The sequence below is a fragment of the Scatophagus argus genome, chromosome 2 (genome assembly GCF_020382885.2).
Source record: "Scatophagus argus isolate fScaArg1 chromosome 2, fScaArg1.pri, whole genome shotgun sequence".
Classification (NCBI taxonomy): domain Eukaryota; kingdom Metazoa; phylum Chordata; class Actinopteri; family Scatophagidae; genus Scatophagus; species Scatophagus argus.
In genome coordinates, this window is record NC_058494.1 from 9,691,058 (window position 1) to 9,717,013 (window position 25,956).

Genomic DNA, 25,956 nt, shown 5'->3' on the forward strand with positions numbered 1-25,956 from the left:
TGAACTCTTATGAGCCTCACTGTTTACGTCAGCCTCCATTAGAGACCATGTCTCTAATGTCTCCATGTCTAGTTAATATGTATACAAAGGCATACACAGAGAGAGAAGGAGGTCAGGTTTAATGAATTCAAGTTTCCTCTCTTTAACAGATACATTTTTCCCATCTGCTTCAGTTCGATGGTTCTTCATCATTATAAATCAAAATATATGTAGACGTCCCTCCTCTAAACTTGAACTGTCTCCTTCATTCTGCCTCCCTCAATCTGCCTGTGAAGTGAGGGGGTGGAGTGAGGGGACAGAGGGCAGATGTTTCCTCCACAGCTTTGAAGATGACTGTAAAAATGCAGGGAGGAATAGTGGAAAGGGTAAAGCCTGTTTCTCCATGGAGGCTGGGCGGTTTTATGAGGGAGGCCACAATCACAGGCAGCAGATACAGGCTGCACTCTGGCAGCGCCCGTGGAAATGGTCGCTCTCTTTCCAACCTCCTGCTGTAGCCACAAACCCTAAATGTCGAGCTAGCACCTCATTTAGTCAAAGCTGCTTTCAATTTTCTCTTAAAAAAAAAATCCATGACCATCAGTATGCAATTTTGCAACATGTTGCATGTGTGATCGAAGTGAACACAGCCTGTCCAGGAGGAGTTTACAGTCCATATTTACACAGAGAGCTGCAGTGATCAGCCACAGGCGTTTGCTTTTTTTAAACTTAATGATGACATGTAGAAAACAATAGCCTGACTGTGCTCTGCATCTGTCCCTGAGTTGTTAAGGGTGTGAGGGCTCAAATTGCTCTTCCTTGGCCTGAAGGTAGAGTGTGTGTGTGTGTGTGTGTTTGTGTGTGAGTCTTAAAGTTGCATACTGCCACCATGTGGTTCAACAAATTACTTTGTTGCGCAATGCTCCGATTTTACAGCAGTCATATATAATCTTTCAGATGTAAAGGCAAAATGGCAACAGCTTTTTCAAAAAAAAATAAGGGACTGTACCAAAATTAGTGGAGAGCGGAGGCAGACTAAACTTGCAGTGGACTACAGAAAAATAGACACAAATCCTCTCCTCTAATGTCTTAAAATATTATTACAGTGCATTGACATAACACACTTTAAATCTTAACATCTTCACTAGTGTGCACAGGAGGATACATTCAATCACTGACAAAAGATCATAGTGTATACGCTGTGCTTCTCTGATTTGAGAAAGTGAGTCGCTGCAGCAGCCTAATGGGTAAAGGGAATCTCTTTACAGATCTTGGGGAGTTCTAATGTGAAAGTGACAAAAGCTGTGTAAAGCTGTGTTTTTATGACTTCAGAGGAAACTGTGTGAAATCTGAGAAAGTGCCTCAAGCGATGTCACTTGAGTCAGCATTGGTTAGGTCTGAAGAAGACAAGTCTGAAAGAGAAAAAACTGAGGGGGTGTCAGGTTACCGGACCTCTGTAGCTCTTCATTTCTGCTTGAGGCTGCATCAGCTGCACCTAGTACACCCAGACCAGACTGTCCAATTGCATTGTGGGTAATGTAGGTTCCTGGTTTTGAAAGGAAGAAGAATGTGTGGAGTAAAATGGATGAAATCGATTTTGACCCTTTTCTTTTACAAACTGATTTTGATGAGATGAAAAAACCCGACACGGGGGTTGTTCTCTTCACATTGTAAAGTTTGCTAACTGTGGCACAATTATTTTGGTACAATTATATTGACGATGTGTCTAACTATTAACTATATTCTGAGATAAGACAAAGAGTTTTACTGTTATTCCCACTTTCCCAGAGCCAGAAACTAATAAATGCCTCAGGACAGATCTTTTTTAATGTATCTGGTGTAGTCTGAAGTTATGTCAAACAGAAATATTGGGCTCTCTTGGCTCACTTGTTGAGTGTCACTTGTTGAGGGCTCAAATAACAATGACGATCCCACAGGCATCCAGGAATTGAGCAACACCAAGCACGTAAACTAAGGGGGAGAGTAGGGTGGGTGCCTTTTGCAACCTTTGTCTGTGAAGAGACCCACAGTCTGCAGATTTTGAAAACAACTCCTGCTACAGTAAAGTACAGACTACCCCCTCCCCCTCGGTGCTAATAGGTTTTACACAGTCTCTCATTTGGATACTTTTGTGAAACATTTTCATGACAATATAATTCTTCATTTTAATCAAACTTTTTTGGTCTTTATTGTTTTTATATTTAATGGGTATAATCAAGGCTCTCTTTGAGCAGCTTTTGGTTAGTTTAGTGCCCTCCTTTCAGTTTTGGAAGCAGTGTAGACTTAGCAGATGACATGTAGGGAGGAACACAGGGCACAGAGACATTCCAGCAAGAGAAACTCCCACACACACATACTGTAGGATGTCGGTCCACACATAGTTGTAAAAAAACTTTCCAAAGGCAAATATGAGGGAAGGGCAACAACAGCAATAGTTTTCTATAAAAGTACAAAATTAACCCCATATGCATAATAAAACCAAAAGTTTGAACAGCACTGGTACCTTCCACTTTAACACATCAAAATATAATCTGTTAAATAAAATTTTGTCCGATTTTGCAGTATTAATTGTCTGACCATGTTGGTGGCTACAAACCAGGCTTGCAGAAGTTGTAAGCACTGTATAGATGTTGTATCAATCAGACACAGCGTGACTACCATGGATTAAGCTGTAAAAATAAGCAAAGAAGAGAAAGAAACAAAATTAGAGAGCCAAAAAAAAAGAGAGGAGAAAATTCAATCACCTATTTTGATGGCTCACCTTTTATGATGACTCTGGCTAGTGCCTCACTGGAGGCAATGTGGTTGGTGGCCACACATTTGTACGTTCCGCTGTGATTCAGTTTAACGTGGGCTATGATCAGCTTTCCATCCTTCGTGGTCTCTGCTCCAGCAGGCATGCTCATCCTGCCCACCCGACTCCACACGAACTGAATGGGGTGAGAGCCGTGGGCGAGGCACTGCAGGGTCAGGGTATCTCCGGGCTGAAGCCTCACCTGTTCAGGCAGGCAGGTGGCGTACGGAGGAGCTGCATGTAGGAGAAGATAATCATTCACATCATGAGCAGTAAGAAAGAATCTGAACATCAAATATCTGTGTTTATCATCCGAGTTGTTGACTCACTCTCCACCTCCATCTGCGTGTACGCCTCACTATAGCCATGTATGTTGGTTGCATTACAGATGTATTGTCCCGAATCTTGCCGCCCGACACTGGTCAGTGTCAAAACTCCATCGGCCACAGTGTGTTTCCATGGCAACGGTGCTCTGAGCTTGGACCAGGTGATGACAGGAGTAGGGGAGCCTGAACGGAAGAAGAGAAACAGAGGATGAAGTGAAAGACAGGAAGTAAGAGCAGAACTGAAAGACATTTACCCATGCAAGCATGAAAACATCTTACCACTGGCCTGACATGTCATTGTGACTGTATTCCCCTCCACCACTGTCATTTCTGCGGTGCCCACTGAAGCCACCGGTGCCCCTGGCCCACCCTCAACAGTGACCTCAACTTTGACCTCTGTCATCCCCTCAGTGTTTTCAGCCTGGCAAATATAAACTCCTGAGTCTTCTGGATGCGCTGCAGGCCACTGAGAAAAAAAGATGACAACTGCTATGTTCTATCTGGGGTCTTAACATGTATAAAATAAATGAATGCATTACTTGTGCATGTGCTCCTGTGTCACCTGTATGGTGTTGGCATCATTTGTCTCCCTGGTAACCAGCTGCAGGGTGGAGCCTTGGCGTTTCCAGGCCAGCGTGGGGCGTGGCCTGCCTGTGGCGCGACACTCCACTGACACGGGGTCACCGATCCTGACCCGCAGGGGCCCTGGTGGCGTCAGCCGCACTTTAGGAGCGACTGACAAAGAGGACGCACAGACGTGAACGACGCATTAAACATGCAATAATCTTTTTGGAACTTGGTGGCAAAAGAAACAGGAGGCAAGATAGGCAGGTAGTTGCTAATTTACATATCCAGTCATTGAGAAGCACTCATTTGATGTCGTGTTTGTGTTCACCTGATGAATGTAAGTCTGCGATTTACTCTCTTACAGCTCTGTTTTTGGTCTCTACCGACTTCTGAGGTAAATATCTGTCTGTTCAGCACCTACATGCTCCTCTGTGTTCACCAGCTAGTCGTTAATTGTGTCTGTCTGATGTTTGGTACTGAACAGGAAGTGGGCTCTTTAAAGCTTTTTTTTTTTAGAAAACAGCTGCAGCTGAACACAACTACAGGAGAGTTGAGAGTGAACCGAAAGTCCCCCTAAAACACAGTAAAGCAGTGGGGAGCGGTAGATCGACGTGATAATTAAATATAGATTTATCACTACAAGTGAAGCGGTTAAGACGGTAAACGCAGCTGCTCTGAAATAATAGTGCGTCTGCTAGTGGGTTCAAATGTGGAAAAAAATTCAAATCTTTCTCTCTCAGTCTATACACATATATATATATCTGTGTGTGTGTGGAGCTCACATTTGACGTTCAGCATGCCTGTGGCAGAGCTGCTGCCTGCAGAGTTTCTTGCTGTGCAGTGGTACTGGCCCTGGTTTCCAGGTTGGGCATTGGAAACCGTCAGCACGTTGTTACCAGGACCAAGCTTAACATTGTCTACATGGAAAAAAATAAACCAGAACAGAAAACAGATTTCAGTGAAACTTCACAGATGTCGATATTGTCTGAACTCTGCTTTTGCTCACATGTTCTCACTGCTGACCTTGTAATGCTTGGTTATTGGCTCTCTTCCACCCTATGAATGTGATTGGCTGTGCACCGCTGCTCACTTGGCACCTGAAGCTGACAGACTCCCCCTGGCGCACGGTAGCAGTCCGGGGCTCCACTGAGACTACAGGAGCCTGAGCAGTCACTGCACACACAGAGAGAACTGGGTAACATCTCACACACACACACACACACACACACACACACACACCCCTACATGTCCAGTGCAGCACAGCTAACCTTCAAACAAGACTAAAATACAGTGTAAACAAACCCCGGCCGCTACGCAAACAGTCTGAGCAAACACACAGATTGAGTGCTTTTGATGACAAAGCTAAAAAGAAAAGAAAATCAAGTAAAATTCTCTGAGAACCATTGAGTGTTAAAGAAGAATATCAAAATAATTTCACTCAATTTCATGACAGTAATGTTAGTTTAGCCAAATCTCTCTCTCTCTATCTCTCTCTCACACACACACACACACCTCTACAGAAGCAAAGCAGCAGATCAGAAAAGCTGTCAAAACAGTAGATGCCCTTCTTAAATCAGATGTCACTGTGTTCAGAGTAAATGGGATTCATTACCTGTACATAAGAGAGAACAGAGGATCAAAACGCCACGTGAGACATCCATGATGAACAGAGAACAGAGTCGCTCACTCTCCTGTGTACTATCTCTCTTTCTGTGTGTGTCCCTCTCCTTTTCATACAACCACTTTCAACCTTCAACCCCTAACTTACCATTTACCCCTTCCCCTATTCAAACACTGTCCATCAGTGCTAGTCACGTACAAGTTTAGCTTTTTTTTTTTTAACTTAAAAATTGTTTGATTATGATCAAAATCCACTGATGGTTGGTGTGTCTGATTGATATTCAGTGACATTTCAACTGACCTGCTATCAACTGAGTAAATGCAAACATATAATTTGTCACTGGTGTTACTTGACCAAAAAAACTGTCACATTTTTAATGGTGAAAAGTACAAAAGCTGAACTTATAGATTTTTAAAATGTTAGTTTGATGGGTGTGTCAAACTACAGCACATGGAGACACTGAGTTAATCACCATAGTCTTCAGAGTATTACTCTGCTTTTTGGAGAAAATGATGGCACTGCAGTCACATGCTCCATGTGTCTGTGCTGTATTGATCAGTGAACAGACGGTGATATGTGGCTGATGAAACTGAATTTAAAGGATTCTCGGCATCAAACTGTTCTTTTAACTCTGACTTTGTAACTTTAGTGAGTCCCTTTAAGTAAAGCTTTAGACATATTTTTAAAAAAAATATGCAGAGAACTTAATAAAAAACAAACAAACAAACAAAAGAACCATCTGAAATCACTGAAGAGAACATGGTCACTGTCACTTGGATGAACACTACCATATAAAAGACTGGCTCCTCAGTCCTCATACAATTTGAAATATTTTTCACTGTAGGGAAGGACAGGGACATTAAAAACTGTGTAGCAAGAGAATTTAATGTTTGCAGAAAAACAAAATGCACCAGGCTGCATAATACAAAACAATGCCAGGATAATGTAACATTATAGGTTTACACAGAGCACTTATTATGACTTTTTAAAGGAGTGTATTATGTAGTTTTAACTAATTAAATAACAGCCCTCTAAAATTCAGGATATTACACACTTTTTATTAGATCACCATCTTATATCTATATTGCATCCTGTCAAGTCATAATCACAATCATTGTAATACTTTGACAGTAAGTTTTTGTTCTTTTTTTAAACTGTTTTTTCACCAATTAGTGGGCTCTTTTTCTTTTTATCATATTAACTCACTCACTACATTATCAGATACCCCAGGACAACTGTCCACCTCAGCAGATTCTCCTCTAGATAAATGACTAACAGAATCTGCTCTGTTTACCAGCTCTCAAGTTTTGTTGACACTCACCAGTGAAGATTAACTAGAAAACACAGTTGTTGTTTTAGATGCAGCGGCACTGCTCAACACTAGAGGGCACAGATGAATAAAAACAACTCACTGTCCCATCCAGTGCTGTATGATCTGAAACTGAACGCGACTTTTTGAGCTGACTAAAGAGTTCAAGTGTGTGTACATGGGCACGACACACCCGTCTGATCTCCTGGGTTACAGCCTCTTTGGTCTGACTGATTCTAAAGCATCTGAGAAACACAATTACCTGTTAAGGCAATATTGTTTTACATTCATATAAATAGAAACAAACTCAAACTCTGTTCTTGTCCAAAGCAACGCCAATGAATACAAAAAATTAAGAAGTGACAATGTGTTTATTCATTTTTGGTTATTTTTGCCATTTAGATGTTGTTGTTGTGTTTTGTCAGTAACAAATAATAAAAATTATTTTCTTGTCTTATTTTAATTCTTTGAAATAAAACGATGAATCAGCATCTGTTTCAAGGCCACATATAGGCCCCAAACCTTCACAGGTGAAGTGGTACGTTAAAAAATGTTCTTTTCACCAATCACCATTTATTTATTAATTTAAAGAAACTGAAGAAAATGTGGTGAGTAACTGACGAAGAAACAAAAAACAGAAGTGTAAACACATTCATAAAGTGAGGTGTGGGAAAAGCATCAGAGCCTGTTTGTGGCTCGACTGGAGGTCAGCCTGCAGTCTGTGTTGTATAAGTCTGAGGAGCAGGATGGGAAGGTGGAGCATCAGCTGGAGGTGACGTAGTGCTTGCTGCCTGGTTCTCTGGGTGGGGCTTGGGAGGGGACGGGGGGGGGGGGTCACCACTGTCCTGCCAACTTGCATCAACCTGCAGAAAGAGATGTTCAGAGGGGGACCAGATGTTGTTTGACTAGCCCTGAATCTATCTGACATCATCACAGAATATAGAGGATTTAATTCCTGACCACCCCAACCCTTGCCTGTGTGTGCATGTGGAGAAAAAGAAGGAGTAGGCCGGGCTGGGTAAAGTCCTCCTGTATACAAGCTCATATGCATAAATCATCCACCTGCCACGAGTGAACCGCATTTCCTGCAGACAGCTGCTTGGCCCCAATCAACTCCTAGAAACACTCCTGATATGTACCTTCAGATGTCCCATGTTCATGTAATAATTTGTGAAGTCACAATTTTTAATTTGTCAAATACGTTTTTTGTTTGATTAAAATCCTTCATATGAACATTTATTTGTTTATAGCGAGAATGTTAGTATTATATTATTGCATCTGTGGTTTGGTCTGTATTTTGCAAACTGTTATGTCTATTATTCTTAATGCTGCCTTTGGTGCTACAGCTCAAAACATAAAGTCGAAAACATAGCTGCCAGTGAAATATGTTCTAAACGCTTTGTGATCATTTTCTTCTCAACAATTATTAAAAACACACCAACAAATAACTGAAAAGGAATATGCACACTCAAAGCAATTTTTTCCCTTTTAGCAGGATTAAATTTTACTGTGAATGTTTCCTTTAATAATCAACAACAATGTGGTGTTCTAGTCCAGTTGCTGATGTAGTGCAACATATGCAAAGGGAATTGCATCATCAGGGTCTGAAAAACATACTAACACAGACAAAGGCTGTTACCATGGCTACTCACGTGGAGACTGTAACTAAAGGCAGGTCCTCCTCATCACCTCCCATCCGGGGTGTAACACGGGGCTGGGTATCCTCCTGCTGGCATGCAGAGTTTTTTGACCAAGAATATCTTAGAAAATTTTCATAATCATATTCCACTTTATAATAATCACATTCTAGAAGATCATCATATGTTTGTAGTGTATCTTGTGAGAACCATCTCTATAAAAAGTAAACTTCTCATGAGCTTAGACAAACAGCCTCTTTTCAGCTTTGTCGCAGTTTCTATCTAATTAAAGGCAGTTTTTAAAAAGTTTATTTAGTTTAAGAAGGAGAATTTCCTCAACACATAAGGGAACACTTCCTTATGTCACGTTCACATTCTTCTGTTCATCGCAAACATTCAAAACCAAAACATCTAGAGATACTGGACAGAAAGGGTATGAAAAAGTATAATCTGAAAAGTAGCTAGTAAATAAAATGGTCAGACAAATGTAGTGGAGTAAAAAGTACAACATTTGCCTCTGAGATTGTGGAGTAGAAGTATAAAGTAGAATAAATTAAATAAATTAGAAATACTTTTCTATTTTCATCTTCCATACATTCCCTACACTGGTTATAATTAAGTATCATACAGACTGGGACACCAAGGAGGTCAAAACAAAGACAGTCTGAGATACTGTAAAGTACTAAACCTGTAACAGATAATTAAACTTCTTTACCACACAAAACTAAGGACAGATCTTCTTTTTCATTGTGTTTCAAAGGTGAACCAATCCCCCTGAGAATACAACTACAGAAAAACGTAATGACAATGACTGTGCCTTAGATTTCACATGTGTGTGTATGTCCGTGTTTATACCTGAGTTTGGTGTGGCTGGGGAGTTGGCTTGGCTTGCCTCTGAAGACACACTGGGAGCTGACCTCCTGGTATACAGGTTAGCTTCCTCCTGCAGCTTTGCAACGTTCTTCTTATATCGAATCCTCTTGTTACCAAACCAGTTGGCCACCTGAGAGAATTAGTGAGATAAGAGCAAAGTCAAAAGCAAGCCAAGAAACTCAGTGGGCTTCATTACACTAAACCATGTCCAAGTACAGTATATATATGTGCTTTATCAGTTTCGTTATGTTTTAAGTTTTTCCCAGCGTGTTTTTGACAGGCTGACCTGAGACACAGTGATGGAACACTTCTTGGCCAGCTCCTCCTTGGCCTCCTCACTGGGGTACGGGTTTGCCAGGTGGGTGTAAAAATATTCATTCAAAATATCTGCTGCCTGCTTGCTGAAGTTTCTTCGTTTCCGCCTGACACAGAAGGGCGATTGCAACAATTAACCATCAGAAACCAGTAAATGTTCTACTTCGCAATGTTGGAGTGGCGCCGCCGTGCGCTGGTAGACTAGGACCAGGAAAACCCACCTGGCATCCAAGAACCTGGAGCGTAGGATCATGACAGCTTCACACGTGCTCTGCTTCAACTGCATCTGGATGGTGCTGAACTTGCGGTGGATGATGCCCACCATTCGCTCAATCTCTTTGGGTGAGACGGGTCGCGTACGGGACTGTTCCCTCAGCAGGTTCATCACATGTTCGGTGAATTCATTGCATGCCTGTATGGAAGGAGGGGTGAAGAACTCAAATGTCTGACGTTCTTTTCTTTATCGTAGTAGCTTCCCTGAAAACTGAACGGTATCTCTTTCCCTGATGTTTTATTTATGCTCAAATATCACACCTGCTCATATTTCTCCAGCTCAGTGTGGTACATCTGTCGTATGTGAGCGAGCTTCTCTCTGTACTCGGTGTGGTCTAAGCTGCTCCCATCATTAGGCGACCCTCCAGCTGCCACGGCAACCGCTGCTGCAGAGGCCCCGCCCCTCTCCAGACCTGCGACACCCTCTGCTAACAGCATGTTGTCCAGTCTCATGATCTGAGGGTCCAGACTGCCCTCTTCTTGGCTGCCTTGGATTCTCAGGGCTGTGGAGATGGAGAGAACCAAACACATGAGATGTGACTTAATCGAGCCAAGTTAAGGACAAGGGCAGATGTTTAAAGCCACATCTTTCACCCTGCTGACCTACACACCTACTGTCGTGCTGCTGGGAATTCATGGGAAGCAGAATGACTATGCTTATTCTGCTTATGTAACACTGCAGTGTTCATTCAGATTTTCTGGCTCAGCCATGTTCAACGAGAAAAACAGGAAGCACAGTGCGCACACGCATAACTTAGGCCGACTAACATAAGCAGATGTCACACATACAACCCGCTGGCATTCAGTCGAGCTTTTATGCTGCTTCCAAACATCCTCCTGCTGATCAGTATCCTGTTTCGGTTGGTCAAAGTTTGAACTTATTGCAAGACATTTTATATAATCAGTATTCTTATTTGCAGGTTTTATGTTGCTGTTTAAGTATCTGATTGAATAAATGCTGCATTCCCATCTGAAGCACAAACACACAGTCTGTGTTAAAAGATGAAAGGATCACAGGACTTTACTACATGAACATGAGGGCTTTTTGAATCTGGAGTGCATTTTATCTTTTGTGTAAAACATTTGCATTTTTCATACAGTATAAATCACAGATGTACTTATTGTGTCAAGTGGCACACTCCACTGAGGGTCACTCTCACATCAAGCAGAGCACAATCTACCAATACATGACCGGCAGCACACATTTATTCTGATTCTTTCACTTTGTCGATTACTACCATTTGTTTGTAGATGTTCCTCACTAACATGTCCTCAAACACAGAAAACTCTATGCATATGAAAATATCTTCAATTAGTATCTGCTAGGTACTTAACAACCAAGCCCCTGTTTTTAATCTCATATGTACACACTTGGCTTTGGCCCATCTCTGCCCAGACAACACATAGCGACAGCCGGCTAATGCGTAGAAGGTGGTGATGCCTGCAGCTAACACAGCTGGAGCTCTGTTTGTTGGAGGCAGCGAGGATCAAGTCTTTAGTGGTGTCTGCACACTGGGACAACTGGACTGACCCAGGGAGCGAGCGAGAGAGAGAGAGAGAGAGAGAGGAGGCAACAACAGAGACAACTATGGGAGTGATGCCAGCTTTCCTGAGCATCTTCAAGCCCAAAGAAACACACACACACACACAAAAACACACAGCTGTTAATTAACGCCAGCTCTTAAGGAGCGACTAAAGACCCAGTGAAAAATGAAAGCTCGTTTGAGAGGTTGTTAATTTGCACAGTTATGCAAATTAGCGAGCAATTACAAGGTATTTCCAGAGGTGGTCTCACATTCATAATCCTGCAGGGAGGGTAATGACAGCTGCCAGACTAACACACACACACACACACACACACACCTGTTAGGGTGATCGCTCTATCAGATACACACTACTGACTTCCCAAACCATAGCACAGTACAGTGAGTGTACTATTGAGTTATCTAAGCCAGTCAAACGTGTGTGTGGATGTGCATATTTATGTATATATTTAGGTTACAAAAGCACATGCGCGCACACACACAAAACACGGACAGACTGTAAAGAAAATCCACATTTCTGAAAAATATGGACAAAGAGACATGATTACAAGTTCACAGCTTACAGAGAAGTGCTTGTCCATGTCTCCTCTCCTCCCTTTTCCTTCTTCCTTCATTTCTATGTCCATACTTTCCAACATCCCCACCCGTTTATTTCCCAGTCTCATCAGTCCATAACTTTAGATTCTTTCCCAGATGATTTTGATTCATCCTAACAGCTTCTGAAATAAACCATTTATGTTTAGTATAAAAAGTATATATATCTTATATATCTTACCATGAACCTGAAGTATATATATATTAGTATATCAAAGGTAGACTAATAGTGAGAAAGAGGGAACAAGAATGAAAGAAAAGAAGAGACAGCTATATTAGAAGCAGTTCCATTACTGGGCCAACCTTCCTGATTGCCCACTGACTGTGCTGAGTGTACACACACACACACACACACTCGCTCTCACTTTGTGCAGGAGATAAATGAGCCATAGTACGTGACACCTTGTGGACCAGAACGCTCTGACAGGGTAAATCCAGCTTTGTGAAACCATGGGTGGCAAACTGTCCCCCACTGAGAATCTGATTGTAGTGAAGGCTGACAAGACTCAGAGGTCTGGAGATTATCAACCGCCTGCCAATCCATGAGACACAACCATTAGTGCTGCTGCCTACAACTCATCCATCAATCTGTCCATCCTTTGCTATGTTTTCTCCCTTTCTCTCTCTCTCTTCTATTTTTATATTTCATGTTTGCAGTTTTGTGTCCCTTTGTCTCCCACGTCATTTGTTTTAAACTCTTTTTTTTGTCTGTGATGGCAGGACGTAGGCAGATATATCCACAGTAGGGCTGTTGATATGTATCACAATACAGGGGTTAGGATTCAATATATTGTGAAATACAGTAAATTGTGTTTTGTTTTTAATCTAAACAAACTATCAAAAAACTATCTGAGTATGCTTATCACAATCCCCTTATATCCAACATCATATCAATAATTTTTGTGCAATCTGATCAAAGGATTAAACTTAAAGGTGTTTTCAGGATTTTTTAGAAAAACTATTTAAATAAATTAAAACAGCCACAAACCATGTACGTAAACCAAGCACGAAACTATTATTAAAAACCAAGTAAGGGGCCCAGTCCAACCTCTTAAAAACAGCCCTATGTAGATATCAATCTAAGGTATGGAAAACACATCAATTCTTAACTTCGGCTGATTATACATCAATGACAACATAATAATTTATATTGCATATTCCACGTCTGTCCTGTCTGTCTCCCTAACAGCTGACACACTGGACTTTTAAGGGTTAACATGGGTCACCAGCACTGCATTATTGATTTTTGTATGAGTAATTTTTGGCATAAATCCACAGCCTCATTAAAAAATTAAAACTATAAATTAGTCTTTAAAGATTTATGTGCTTGAGTGCCACAGACAGATGAGGGAAATCAGAGAGTACTAAGAGATGGGCCAAACACAAGTTTTCATTGGATCTGTGGACCAGCTTTATCCTTCAATGACTGACTGAAATCTGTAAAACCTGCATCAGTGGTGAACAGGCAGGCAAATGCAACTTCATTTCTTCTGTTGTAAGAGAAATGAGGAAGAATCATCTGATTATGCTTCCATCTTTGTAAAATTTCCATTTTTATTGCCTTTTTTCTTTGTCCCTTGTGAATGAGTAAATTCAGACTGCAGCTCTCTGCCAAAAGCTCATTAAAGGTGATTACCTTGCAGTGTGCTGGGTCTGAATGAGGACAGCTAAAGCAGTGGTAGCAGAAAGGAACAATAACAACCATCCTGCCAGTATTCAGTTTGTTTCTGTAATTCACAAGCAATTAGAGCCATCTCGGCGTTACATTATCCTATGTGCTGGCACACATTCCTGATGTTAATCCCCCAGATGAGGCGATTCTGTTGCTCCTGTGTCACTTCTGTGTCAAAATAGTTTATTGTTATGATGCTCCTCCTGCAGTCAGTGGTGGTTTTGGAAGAGAGCATCACTAAAAACCACCACTAATTAAAAGAGGGACATACTGAGCACAAGAGCAAGACAGGGAGAGAGAGAGGTAGAGAGAGCAGTAAGTGAGGGAAGGGGGAAATGTAGCTCGATCCTTACATTCCCAGTTTGACCTAAAATGATGGAAATGCCATGAACCTGAAATGGTGAGTTCAAAGTGATCCTTGGAGTTAACATCAGCTCCAATCATGGATGCAGTGAAAGAGTAAAAATGCTTTTCCTTAACAGCATGCAACCTTCTCCTTCACTGGCTGATGTCAAGACCAGGACCCATATGGGCAACTCACCTGACCGCTCTTTGATGTCACACAGCACACTGAAGAGGGCGGGCTTCATTCTGTGGCAGTTTAAAGCATGTTTCCTGTTGTGGAAAATGAACGACAGAGAGACACAGAGATTGTGAACTGGTAGGTTTTACGTTCTACTGGTTACATGCGCTGACATCCATCAGCAATAAATCATGCATAGCAATTCAGTGCTGAGCAGCTTCAGATGATCAGCCGAACCTGTTCATGCCTTTGACTGAAAACAGGCCTGAGCACATAGCTGTCTAATTCACTTGAACTTGCTCATCTTCGTATCGGCACGCTAGCACAGGAATTACAAGTCAGATTTCACTGTAGTGTGTAAAGGGTGGTAAAGGGTTTCTTTAAAAACCGATAAAGGTCCATGAAACAATTCCATGTGTTGAAGGGGCCGTGTGAGGGTCTGTGTCACATTTAGATTAAACACGGGGTCAAAAGAAAATCCTCAGTCAAACTCCCTGTTAAATGTTTGTAAAGATCGCCTTATGTCAGTACTGGCTTAGCTCTGTATTGAGGTCAGCAAGTGAAATGTGGTGATTCATAGCCAGAGAGGGGATTTGATGACAAGGATCATTCCACCACCTATCCTATGCAGACCCCTAAAGCAACTCTTACACATGTTCTGTTCCCAATCAGGCCTTATCTGGTCCTGTTCCCCCGGTATTACCTGGCCTGGGCCTCATCCAGACTCTCATCTGTGATGGCCATGATCTGCTGGAGGATGTCTCCAATAGTCTGCTGTGGCTGACCAAGGTTGGGGTGTTTCCTTGTGTTGTCAGGATCGCCCACATCCTCCTGAGAAAGTCCAGTTAGTCCAGTGTGACCCAGCATCCCACAGGCCTGGTCTTCCATAGATCCAAAGTGCCACTTAATGTGATATGTTGGGATGGGAGAAGGACTACAAAAGCGGGTTCCTTGTCGAACTTTCAGCACTTAAAATACCAAGAAGTTGAAAAGTTTTCAAAAAAACAAAAACCCAACAACAACAACAACATGCAGGTCTCAAAAATTAGTTGGAGCGACTTGCGGGTCTTACTCTGAACAACACAGGAAAATAAATGCAAAAACTGTCTAAAGAAAAGAAGAACATTCAACTCAAATAAGGTTCTGCAAAATGTGGCTGTTCTTTGGCACGGAAGGGCACGGTTCGCAAAATATTAGCCTATAGTAAGACACTGTTGTGTTGAGTAGCCTAATGCGCGTGCGCACATCCCTTGTTCCCCTGAAAAGACAAAAACGGCAGAGAAAAGCTTCAAAACAAAATGAAAGGTATTTCTCTGAGTCTGGGCGGCCATGCGTGCAAACAGCGGGGATGAAAAGTGGGCTTAATGCGAGCAACAAAACTGGTTTGGTACAAAGCTATCGGATTCCTGCTTGTATGAGGTTGTTCGCCCTTTTCCAACGCGCAGTCGCAGCAAAATGCCAGAGAAATAATAAAGAAAATACCTCGGGGACAAGCCACGGTGTTGAATTGTGGCCTGAACGGAGCGATTATGACCCAGGAGCCCCTATAATGTCGCCGTCTCCACCTGCTCTCCCTTCACTCGCGAGCCAGTCGGTCATTAAAAGTGGGAACCGACGGGGTCACCTTAAAGACGGTGTCGAGCAGGTTTTCCCGAGGAATTTCATCTATCTGGTTCCGTCCAAGTCTCACACTGCCATGGTAGCACCATTAGTTGTTGCTGTTTTTCCCCCCTGCTCAGCTCTGTGCCTGCTTCTCCACTCCTCCCACTTGGAGCGACGCTGTCTGCCGTCAAGGTACGCGGCATCAGAAGAGACAACTTCCGCTCACACATTTCAAAATAATACACCGTAACGCCGATAACCGCGTTCATTAATGGCTCGTGTTTGATGATGATGTCTAAATCATTTGTCGAGCCATGTTTTATGTTCTCCCGGAGGTTGTTTTGACGGCACATTCTTCAAGGCAGAATTTCCACAGAGGTTTCCAAAGAGTCAAATTAATGGTCATAACATGTTAGATATTCGAGGTGCTTGTGATTTTGCTTGAATATTTCCATGTTATGCAACTTTATACTTTCACTCCACTACATCTCAGAGGCAAATATTGTTGCCTACTCTGCACTTCATGACATTTCTTTGATAGCTTTACCTACTTTTCAAATTACAACTTTTAATTAAAATTAGTAATATGGAGCATTGGCCTGCACATTAGTGCAGCGGTAATATAAATCCCAAAACGTAATTTAGGTTAATAGTAAAACTTTGAAGAACATTTTACTGCAGAATGAGTACTTTTACTTTATGTAGATCTTGCTGATAATATTGAGATACTTTTACTTAGGCAAGGTTTTGAATGCAGGGTTTTTGTTTGTAGTTGAATACTTATTTCACCACAGTTTGGAACATAGAAAGTACAGAGATAAACGGTGCATTTATTGTTGTTATTGTTTCACACTACAGCTTGTTCATCTGAAGAGTCTGATAGCATTGTTATGTAATTCTGCCACTGTTAGGTGAAGACTAATTAACATAAAAACAAACAAACAAACAAAAAGCCAGAATACCACAGGTGAGATAGCACTTCACGTAATAGGAAAAATTGTGATGTCCAGTTTGTCTATGTATGCTGGGAGCTCGTGAGTAATGAAACAGTCGTTAGATATAGTTAGGGTTTATAAAACATAAGAGTATAATGAACCTTTTTATTTTCTAGCTTAGAGTATCAATTGCAAAGGTAACACTTGAGGCAAAATACAAACCTTAATAAGTAAACAAAGACATTTCCTCCTGTTTTCACTTTTTATTGAAAACACTTTTTTGTACTGTTTGATTGTGTCAAAGGTCACTGTAGAGAGACTTCAGTCAGCTGTAAAGAAAAATACATTTTAGGACAAGTAAATCTCAACTTATTATATCTGAGTACAGATAAATGCTCAGTGTCTAATTTACTGAATTCATAGTTGTACACAAAGTGGCAATCATTTTATTTTGCATTATAGTTAGATTATAGTTATTATAGTTATAGCTTACTTGGTTAGATGACAAACAGACTAAGGAGGCCTCACAAGCTGAATATGGCATATCAAATGAGTTGATATATACTTTTTACATTAAACATTTACACTTAGCCTAAATAGAAATGCAACAGCTTTACTGAATTGTGATAATAACAATAGATACATTTCCTATGTTTTGTTGTTATTTGTTTGTTCATGAACTTAGTGCTTGTGCATCTACTGCCGTTACTCAAGACAGCAGGCTGACTGAAAGAAAAAGATGAATGAATCCCCGCTCTCACTCAGTCTATCACTCACATATTTACTACCACTCACACACAGGCAGCCGCATGCTCCCCCAACAAGCAGACACGCAGATGTGTCGGCATTCAGGCACACACACAGAAGCACTCACTGGCAAATTGCTTCTTCTCCCTTTTGCTTTAGTCTCTGCAGATTACAGCTGGCTCATTGTCGTTAACTGAGCAACCAGTCATCGAAGCTAACTGCTCTGAATAAACACAGATATCTATTTTCACCGAGGTGGAAACATCCACCCCCTTCGTCTCCTGTGGTCTGCTCTGCGTGTTGCCATGCCAACAGGGACCTGAGCACCTCTGGATGCTCTAGTTAAGTAGTTTTCATTTTCATTACCAGCCCACCCCACATCTCCACCTTGCCCTTTTAAAAGCGTGGTTACTTACAATTCATCCCTTCTTAACTCCCATTCCCTGATCTCCCTGTTTGCTCCCCTTCTCCTCCCTCCCGTCTTACCCTTTTTCATTATCTTCCTTTCATTCTGTCCTTTTCTTCAGCTCAGCCTGCCCTGCTCACCCTTGTTTTCACTTAGCTCTAAAATTACATTTTTAGATAATTATTTAATGAATATATATTAAAAATATGAATTAAATTAATTAATTTGAATTTATTCTTTTCTGTGCACCACCCTGTCCTTACCACTACAGGAGCTGTTGTGTTTGTGAATGAGCTCAAATAGGCAAAATGTTTATTTACACAAACCCAATAAATAAATAAAGAATATCAAAATGTCTGTTCGTGCGCACAAGTGCCTAACAATAATGTGATGTAAACTGTGTAATCTGGTAAACAAACTGTTTCATCTCACTGTTGTAATGCTGCCACCTTGTGTTCAGACTCGAGTTAGCATTTAATTCTGTGTCGTGTTGCCCCGTGGTCTGATGGGAGTTGGAGTCAGAATGGATTCAGTACTTCCTGCTTTGACAAGGGACACCAAGAAGTTTCGGCTTTTGACTAAGAAGTTGTTTGCCTGGCAAGTCGTTTCACCTCGACGACACAGAAGCGAACACAGACACAGAGTAAGTATGTATCTTAATTGTTGTATTAATCGAATCACGAAACGAAAGTGTATTAAGCTAATTTTGCACAAAAAGCCGCGAAGTTTTGTCAATGGAACAGTCGCCACTATTGTAAGGTAAACTTGGCTTGTCATTTAACTACTTGGAAAATGACTCAAAATCATTGCTTAGTAATAATTTACTCTGGTTTTCTTATGAATAACTCTACTGCCACACACTGAATTGGTTAAGAAAGGTACAACTGTGACAAAATTGATGTTAAAGTTGGTGGTAAAGCAGTTAAACTGTCAAACCCCGTCCAGTATTGTTTTAAGCTACAGGGCATCTGTCTGCTAGTGATTTCTCACCCTGATGCCGAAATAGATCAGCACAATAATAAGAGGCATTACGTAAGTGAATAAATGAATAAATCTCATTTAAATCCACCTTCAGTTCACAATTTATTTCATCAGTTAATCCGGCCTGCTGATTTTTGCTTCATCCTGTGTTATTTCTTGTGAAATCTGAACATTTCTGGGCATTTCAGTGTCAACTCAAGAGCACATGCCACTAGTTTTTCATGAGTCACAAACAAAAAGCTTCAGGCTACAGCAACTGGTTTAACTGGGTGTAGGCATTACGGTAATGTAACGTGACTCAACATAAATTTGTCTGTTGGGCATTTTGCCATAGCGTTTAAGCCGTGGTGGTTTAAGACGCACTGGATTTTGTACATGATTCTCACATCAACCTACTGTGGGAACTTGATTTGTTATGTGTGTGCTTTTCAGGATTTGTGTAAGACATACTTTGTCTGTATATTTCAAGTGAATCTTAAACATAAAAAAAATGTTAAAAAAGGGCAAATGTAGAATTCTCCAGGACGAACTGCCACTTCACTGTTGTAGAGGCTGGAGAAGCGGCTTGTGATCGGAGGGTCGCCGGTTCAATTCCCCCACCGGACGGGCAGGAAAAATTTGGGTGTGGTGGAGTGATTAATGCGAAAAATGCCCCCCCCCCCACCCATTAGCCTGATGATGTGCCCTTGAGCAAGGCACTTGACCCCCCCCAATATGCTCCCAGGGCGCTTGATGCAGCCCACTGCTCCTGTGTGTGTTTCACTGCATGTAATTTGCCAGGTGTTGCATGTGTGTGTTCAACTAAGGATGAGTCAAATGCAGAACCCAAATTCAGTGTGTGTATGTAAAAATATATATACAGTCAATAAAGCTGATTCTTCTTCTTCTTAGTCAGAGGTGGAGTCTTGCACTGAGTAGTTTCTTGTTGTCCTTGAACTCTCATAGAGATAACATGACTGTTTAGACTGAATAGGGTCATTCTGGTCTGTACAATGTAGCTTATATGTGACACGAATTCTTAGTCTGAATGGGAGCCTGTTTACCTTTGCGAGTGCTCACTTTTCGTCACATGGACTCACTAAGTTGGTTCCCACAATGACAATTAATCTCAGACAAAGCGTGTTCTTACTCTCTGCTAAATGCAGCAGTTTAATTTATCTAAAAGTCTCCTCTGGCAACCACAAGACTGACAAGATTTGATATGTTTGTATCCATCGTTTATGTTTGCCTCCACCATTAAAACACACACACACGTATACTGTTGTCCTCCCTTCCAGACGCCCCGGACCTTCTTAGTTTATTGTACCTTTTTCTTTTTTTCTTCCTCAGATGTCTTTGATGGAGCGTGGGGCCGTCCGGCCAATCACGGGTGTGGTGTGGACCTCAAACAGTAGCACCTGTCCCAAAGACTTCATACTGGTACAAACAGAGAAATGGACTTGTACAATGTAGTAAATTATCGTTACCATTTAGAGACAAAATAGGAACCAGATATTTCCTCATTTCATTCCACAAACAGTTTGCCTCAGCGTTAGAGTGCGACTGACAACCTTAGAGACTAACCTCCTCCTCTGTACTGTGATGCATTATAACCAATCTTTGTTTAAAAAGTCATTTGAATTTAAAGAAAACCCACAGGTAAACAGAGGGGCTACAAAAGTGGTGGTGGGATGATAGAAGCAGCTGTATTTATAGTCAGTCAAATGTTGTGTCAACAGTTGTGTTTGCATGAGCTGTAAACTTGACCTTTTAGAAACTGCGGTTGTTTAGAAATGATGTAAATTATGCACTCTGTCGTGTATGTTTGTGACTTTATGAAATGAATAGTCTCACAACCAGCTATTTAATGACAAATATGGTCACAACTGCACCCCTTCAGTCTGAATTAAAACTTGTTTTTTTTTAACCCAGCTGACACTTAACTTCTATCATTTTATCTTCAAGTGGACTGAACACATTTGTTTTTCTTGAGCAGTGCCTGCTACACCCACACTCTTGTTTTGTTGGATGAATTTGGCTGCAGCAGATGGCAGTAGTGCCTTTCGAAGGAGAATTTGAAGTAGGCTGATTTAGTGAAGTGAAGCACCTCGAGTCAGAAGCTGATGTTTGAATCCACCTCTAACCTCAGATTTTTACATTACTTTTACCTATTTCTAATGTAAGCAGACATGTTTGTGAAGTCAGATGTGGTAAATGTAACAGCAACCCTTTTCTCCCGTAGATCAGCATCACAGAAGACGGAGCAGCAGCAAACTTTACGCGCAGCTTTGGGATGAAGTCTGGCTATTACCTCTGTTACAGCAAGGTAACCGACACAGATGCAGTGCACACAGGCCATACATTATGTATGTTTCCCAGCAGCCTTTCGTTCTCCAAACTTATCCTTCCTGTCTCTCATAAACTGACTGTGTCTGTCTGTCTCTCCAGGAGTTGGCAGGTGGTATGGTAGTGTCAGACATTCGGCTTATTTCAGACAAGGAGTCTATTCCTCACGGTTATTGCTATATAGCGGAGCACCTTGAACCAAGTGAGTACAAACACACATGCGCACACACACACATTCAACCTCAAACCTTCATTAACGTACTTCGTTCTATAGCACCTTAACCAAACGGTCACAATTGAATTTCTAACCGCAAACATAAACCTTAACCTTTGAACCAAGTTCTTTTGAAGTAGCGGGAAACGGCCAAAATGTCCTCGTTGTGATTAAGGCTAAAACTGGTCCTTGCAATGATAACAATGAAAGCCGGACACACACAGGTGCTTGCACATTGCTGGTTTTTGACTCACTCCTGATATTTACTGCTGATTTAATTTGCGGTCTGATGGACATTATCTGTGTTTGTCTGTGTGTGTCTGTTTGTCCAGAGGCCACTGTTTCGAAGAAGAAACGGGTGTGCGTGCGCGTCGTCCCAGTGGGAAGTGTGGACACGGCTGTGTTGGATATCAAACTGACAGCCAAAAGCAAAATGATGTTGCAGCACTACACATATGTGGGGTTGGTAGCATTCACGTATCCAAACATTTGATTTACAGTGGTTTATAGTGGTGTGTCTTCAGTTGATCACTTGTATTTAACTGTGCATTCAGTACTGTAATTGTTAATCATGAAGTTCTTAATGTGTCATTAAATGTGCCTTTTCCCCAGAGACATCCATGGCTACGTGTTGTGGTGCAGGAAGGGGTATTTTTCTAGTCCCATACCTCAAGCCAAGCCCCGCAGTGTCAGCCTGGACCTCCGTGGGCTCTCACTGGACCAGTCCCCGGCCCCTCAGCCCCTCAGACCCAGGTGTAGTACTTGTTTAATGACTAATACAAAGAAGTGCTGCAGTGCATTTCATTGATTTAATCATTTATTGGGGGATTCTTCATGGCTCTACTGGTATACAGGTTTTTAAATACAGCCAAATGACGGAAACAGATGAGAAAACTAAATTTAAAGACAAAAACGTAATAAATTTATGTTTGTCCTAAAGATAAAAGATATGTCAAAATAAGAGAGAATGCAGTTTTATAACCCTGCGGTACTGCAAAGTCTATCCTGGAGATGTGTCACTCTTGGTGTTAGTATTTCTCCATTTATCTCTGCAGCAACCCTCCTCCTGCTCTGCCATATAATAAACTGAGTCAGAGGCGCTGCAGCCTCCACACCAAGGACAACTTGGACAAACCTGCTGACAGCAGTATTCAGGGAATCACAGGTACTCCAAGTCTCTTCACACACGGGAAACTTATTAGTACTTCTCACTGTGGGCAGCCCACTCAACTATTCCCTGACTCTTTGCAGCTCTAGATGGCGTTCCCTTTAGCCTTCACCCAAAGTTTGATATCCAAGCAAATGGCACGGTATGTCTGACATTTGCAATTATCCCAAAGTGATGGGTGCCATTGCTTTTTTTTTTTTTTTGCTTCCTGTTTTGTCTCATTTGTTTCTCTCTGTCATCTCTTTCTTAGACTCTGAGCTCTCCCTTAAACAGCATTTGCATAAAGTCTCTCCAAGACATTGAAAATGAGGTAGGGTCAAATCTGACTCTCAGTTTCAGCCCTGTGATTTGTGAATTAAGAGCAAACTTTTCAAACTTTTTCCAACAAAGAATATATTCATATCGGATTATTTTTGTTTGTTTTTTTTTTCAGTATAATTACACTTTTGTTGTGGAGGAATCTGCTGCCAAGAGGACCAGACCATCATTGCCAGCAGGAGGCACTCCATCAGCTCAGTGATCTTTGAACTCTGACAAAGTAGCAGTATCACACTTTTTAGCATTACAACATTCCCACATCGTGGTCCAGATGAAGGATGATCACTCTTACATGTACACTGCAGGCTTATAATATTAGTCTTCAAGTGGAATTATAATGATTTATCATAACAGGGTTAAATAAAAGGTCACCTGTGGGCACTGCCCTTCTACATGAGACTGACGCTGACAATCGCACATCAAAGCCGGTTTGACTGCTTGGTTGTCATGGCACACTTGCATTCCTTTTTATTTTTCTATCATGTCAAGTCTATGCTGCGTTACCATCTTTAAGCAATCCAAGTTTTTATTTGCCAAAGGCCTGTTTGAATGGAAATATATTTGTAATTATATCGTCTTGACATGTGTTTAGACTGTCCACCTTTTGCAGGGATACAGCCTTTAAAGATGTTACAACGTTAAACATTTAATAGATGAAGGATTCAGTTGGGTATCAACCATTCATCTGCAGCATTAAACCCACTGTGTCAAAATTCATTGTATGCTAGAAAATGATTCATTACGTCATGAAGAAGCACCTGCGATTGATGTGCGCTACTTGCTCCGTTGCGTGTTGCCTGGCATCTACGACTGCTGCGCTTTTTTAGTTGTTTCAGTCATTAATGTGTTGTTAGGCAGAGCTGAGACATTGGTGGATGAACTGTGCTGCAGATGTTTAACTGAGCACTAGCATATCTAAACTATATGCTATTTCTTATATGACGAGTAACCTTCTGTCAGGTTTGTACTATTCCAAAAAAATAAGGTTATACTCTATTTCAAAATGAATGGAAGAAGGTTGTATATTTTGCTATGTGTCTGTCAAACTTATACAAGATATGTGGTTAGCAAGAGGAGAGAATCTGTTGTTGTTTGTCAGGGCCAAATAAAGGGCCAAATATTTATCTTTGTTATTGTACAATGTATAAACTGATGTTTTGCTGTTTTTATGGTCTCTTATTGCATGGAAAAAATAAAAAAAAAAGCTATTAAACACGACTTCAGGTGTATCGTTTTACATGCAGTACTACCTTACTGAGCTTCTCTACGTCCAGAAGCATTTGAGAAATGAAGACTAGCCTAAATTCTCGAAGGGAATTCTAGGAAGATTTTATTTCTCACCCCTCGACATATTTCGACCGCTGATTTCTTGCAGACTTCCCCAGAAGAGTCGCACAACGTTGATGAGGATCTGACGTTTCTGTCTGGCTGATTTCCACAGGTTTGGTTGTCCTACCTGAAGTGGTGGGACGATCGTCTCACCTGTTGTCCGATAGTTAATGCATGACAGCATCTCAGGAATGAGAGAGCACGTACGCTCCTTTGTCCTGGTTTACAGTCTCCCAGGCCCATTTTCTGATTTCAACTGCCTCCCTCATCAAACAGTGGTATCCGCTGCTTTCAGATCTGATCCCATTGCTAGACTCTTCTGAGGAAGACTGCAGGAAGTCAGCAGCTGAAACATGTCAAGGTAAAAGAAATAAAAACTTGCAATCTATAGTCAAGAACTCTACATAGTAATAAGACAGACTTAACAAACCTTTGTGTTATATGAAAAGACTAAGTTTGAAATACAGCTTGAGAATGTGAACTGAGTACAGTGCAGTAAGAAGCAGAAGGAAAAGACAAGAGGAACTGCACAGTGTTTGTGGTCCAAAGGATATTTTCTCTGTGGCGACCTGCCCTGAGCAGTTCAATGTAGAGGATCAAGATGAGAGTACGAATAACGATTCATTTCACGGGCTCATCCAAAGAATTTTAGTCTGCTTTCACTTGAGTTTGCAAGCCAGAGGAACGCGATGCCAGAGCTGAAGGTTTGCACGTACGAAGAGAGCGGGTGGAGGACGTATTGCTACACGTGTGGTGACTTTAAAACCTGCTCGCCGCCTGTCCCTCAACAGTCATGCGTCTTGTTCTGCAGATTTGACATTCAAATATGTTTGTAAAATTTCATTCAAATGAATTTGGCTTGGCTGGTTGAGGATCTTCATTCACCAAAAATGGGCTTGAACAGGATTAATCACTTATGTTTTGTCCATTAAGAGTTAAAAACAGATTTTTTTATTGTCAATTCTGGATTTATTATCTTCATGAGATTAATTATATTCAAATACGTAGCCTTTTATTTCATCATCAGATTACTATGCACAACAGGTTTACTCCTACATGTTAACACTTACACTACCATTTTCAGAGTAATATTTTCAATGTAAATCAGTGTATATCAATGGTAGTTGGAAACCAATGATATTGTGCATTACTGCCACCTGCTGTACTACACTGGACTATTTCTGCTGGACGTGTAAAGTAGTACACCGCCTATTACATAGGCTCCCTTACTAGATAGATAGATAGCTACTTTATTGATCCCGAGGGACTCTGTTGTTAGGCGGCTTCTCAGTGAAATGGTGCATAGTTTTTGTACTTTATTAATATCTGTTTGCAACTTTTGTGATGAAAGAGCAGAATGGGCATGACAAATTGCAACTGCACAGAATACTGTCAGTGTAAGGTTGTAATTTAAGACTTTTCATTATCCAATATTCTATTGATTATTTTCAGTTAATTGAATTAACGGCTCATCCAAAGCGATTTCATTTATAGTGATATTAAGAGAATTAAGAGAAAAACAGGAAATGAGTGACTTCTCATATATTGTATGCAGAAAAACAAACATAAAAATTGCATTTAGTCAATTCTAATGGTAATCTGGGAAATAAAACAGTTTATAGGAACTAGGGCCAGATTAGGGAGTGGAGCAGTGGGTCACTAATAATGGGCCCTTAAAGTTAGATAATCATACAGGCGCTGCTTTTAAGTCACCAATATTTCATGTTTAAATGGGACTTAACGTGATAAACGAACATATCTTCAATTAAATTCGTGTTGTTTCCCCCTTACTGACAGTCGTGCCATTACACGGTCCTTTCTGAGTGGGGGATTTGGTCTGCAGTCACTGCAGTTACACAGCGACTCTCCTGCAGGTCTGTTTGTTCTGCTCTCCGGAAAACCGGCTC

General features: G+C 41.2%; 3 protein-coding genes across 9 annotated transcripts; 1 reads left to right on the forward strand and 2 right to left on the reverse strand.

The window, feature by feature from the left end:
* Nucleotides 1-2,135: 2,135 nt before the first annotated feature.
* On the reverse strand, nucleotides 2,136-5,431 carry LOC124068977 (basement membrane-specific heparan sulfate proteoglycan core protein-like). Its single transcript, XM_046407611.1, has 8 exons — nucleotides 5,276-5,431; nucleotides 4,687-4,836; nucleotides 4,446-4,580; nucleotides 3,659-3,831; nucleotides 3,376-3,562; nucleotides 3,100-3,279; nucleotides 2,738-3,004; nucleotides 2,136-2,645 (listed from the first exon to the last, which is right to left on the reverse strand). Exons 1-8 carry the CDS (start codon nucleotides 5,322-5,324, stop codon nucleotides 2,641-2,643), a joined length of 1,146 nt encoding a protein of 381 aa, XP_046263567.1. The 5' UTR covers nucleotides 5,325-5,431; the 3' UTR covers nucleotides 2,136-2,640.
* Nucleotides 5,432-6,148: 717 nt separating this feature from the next.
* LOC124068984 (pre-B-cell leukemia transcription factor 1-like) lies at nucleotides 6,149-15,821 on the reverse strand. Of its 5 annotated transcripts, none has more exons than XM_046407660.1 (9): nucleotides 15,507-15,821; nucleotides 14,728-14,992; nucleotides 14,043-14,116; nucleotides 9,953-10,194; nucleotides 9,640-9,830; nucleotides 9,390-9,525; nucleotides 9,086-9,233; nucleotides 8,233-8,319; nucleotides 6,149-7,456 (listed from the first exon to the last, which is right to left on the reverse strand). In XM_046407660.1, exons 2-8 carry the CDS (start codon nucleotides 14,910-14,912, stop codon nucleotides 8,279-8,281), a joined length of 1,017 nt encoding a protein of 338 aa, XP_046263616.1. In that variant the 5' UTR covers nucleotides 14,913-14,992; nucleotides 15,507-15,821; the 3' UTR covers nucleotides 6,149-7,456; nucleotides 8,233-8,278. The 5 variants fall into 5 exon arrangements, with proteins under 5 accessions (XP_046263616.1, XP_046263597.1, XP_046263606.1 ...); XM_046407641.1 differs by having other exon boundaries at nucleotides 8,246-8,322; nucleotides 15,649-15,820; XM_046407650.1 differs by having other exon boundaries at nucleotides 8,246-8,319; nucleotides 15,507-15,820.
* Nucleotides 15,822-18,199: 2,378 nt separating this feature from the next.
* On the forward strand, nucleotides 18,200-23,938 carry mvb12a (multivesicular body subunit 12A). 3 transcript variants are annotated; one of them, XM_046407675.1, is made up of 10 exons: nucleotides 18,200-18,357; nucleotides 20,025-20,114; nucleotides 20,917-21,000; nucleotides 21,123-21,222; nucleotides 21,567-21,696; nucleotides 21,847-21,987; nucleotides 22,290-22,399; nucleotides 22,486-22,544; nucleotides 22,653-22,712; nucleotides 22,836-23,938. In XM_046407675.1, the coding sequence occupies exons 1-10, from the start codon at nucleotides 18,220-18,222 to the stop codon at nucleotides 22,920-22,922; spliced, it is 999 nt and encodes a 332-aa protein (XP_046263631.1). In that variant the 5' UTR covers nucleotides 18,200-18,219; the 3' UTR covers nucleotides 22,923-23,938. The 3 variants fall into 3 exon arrangements, with proteins under 3 accessions (XP_046263631.1, XP_046263640.1, XP_046263650.1); XM_046407684.1 differs by having other exon boundaries at nucleotides 18,226-18,361; XM_046407694.1 differs by lacking the exons at nucleotides 18,200-18,357; nucleotides 20,025-20,114 and adding an exon at nucleotides 20,129-20,754.
* Nucleotides 23,939-25,956: the final 2,018 nt, after the last annotated feature.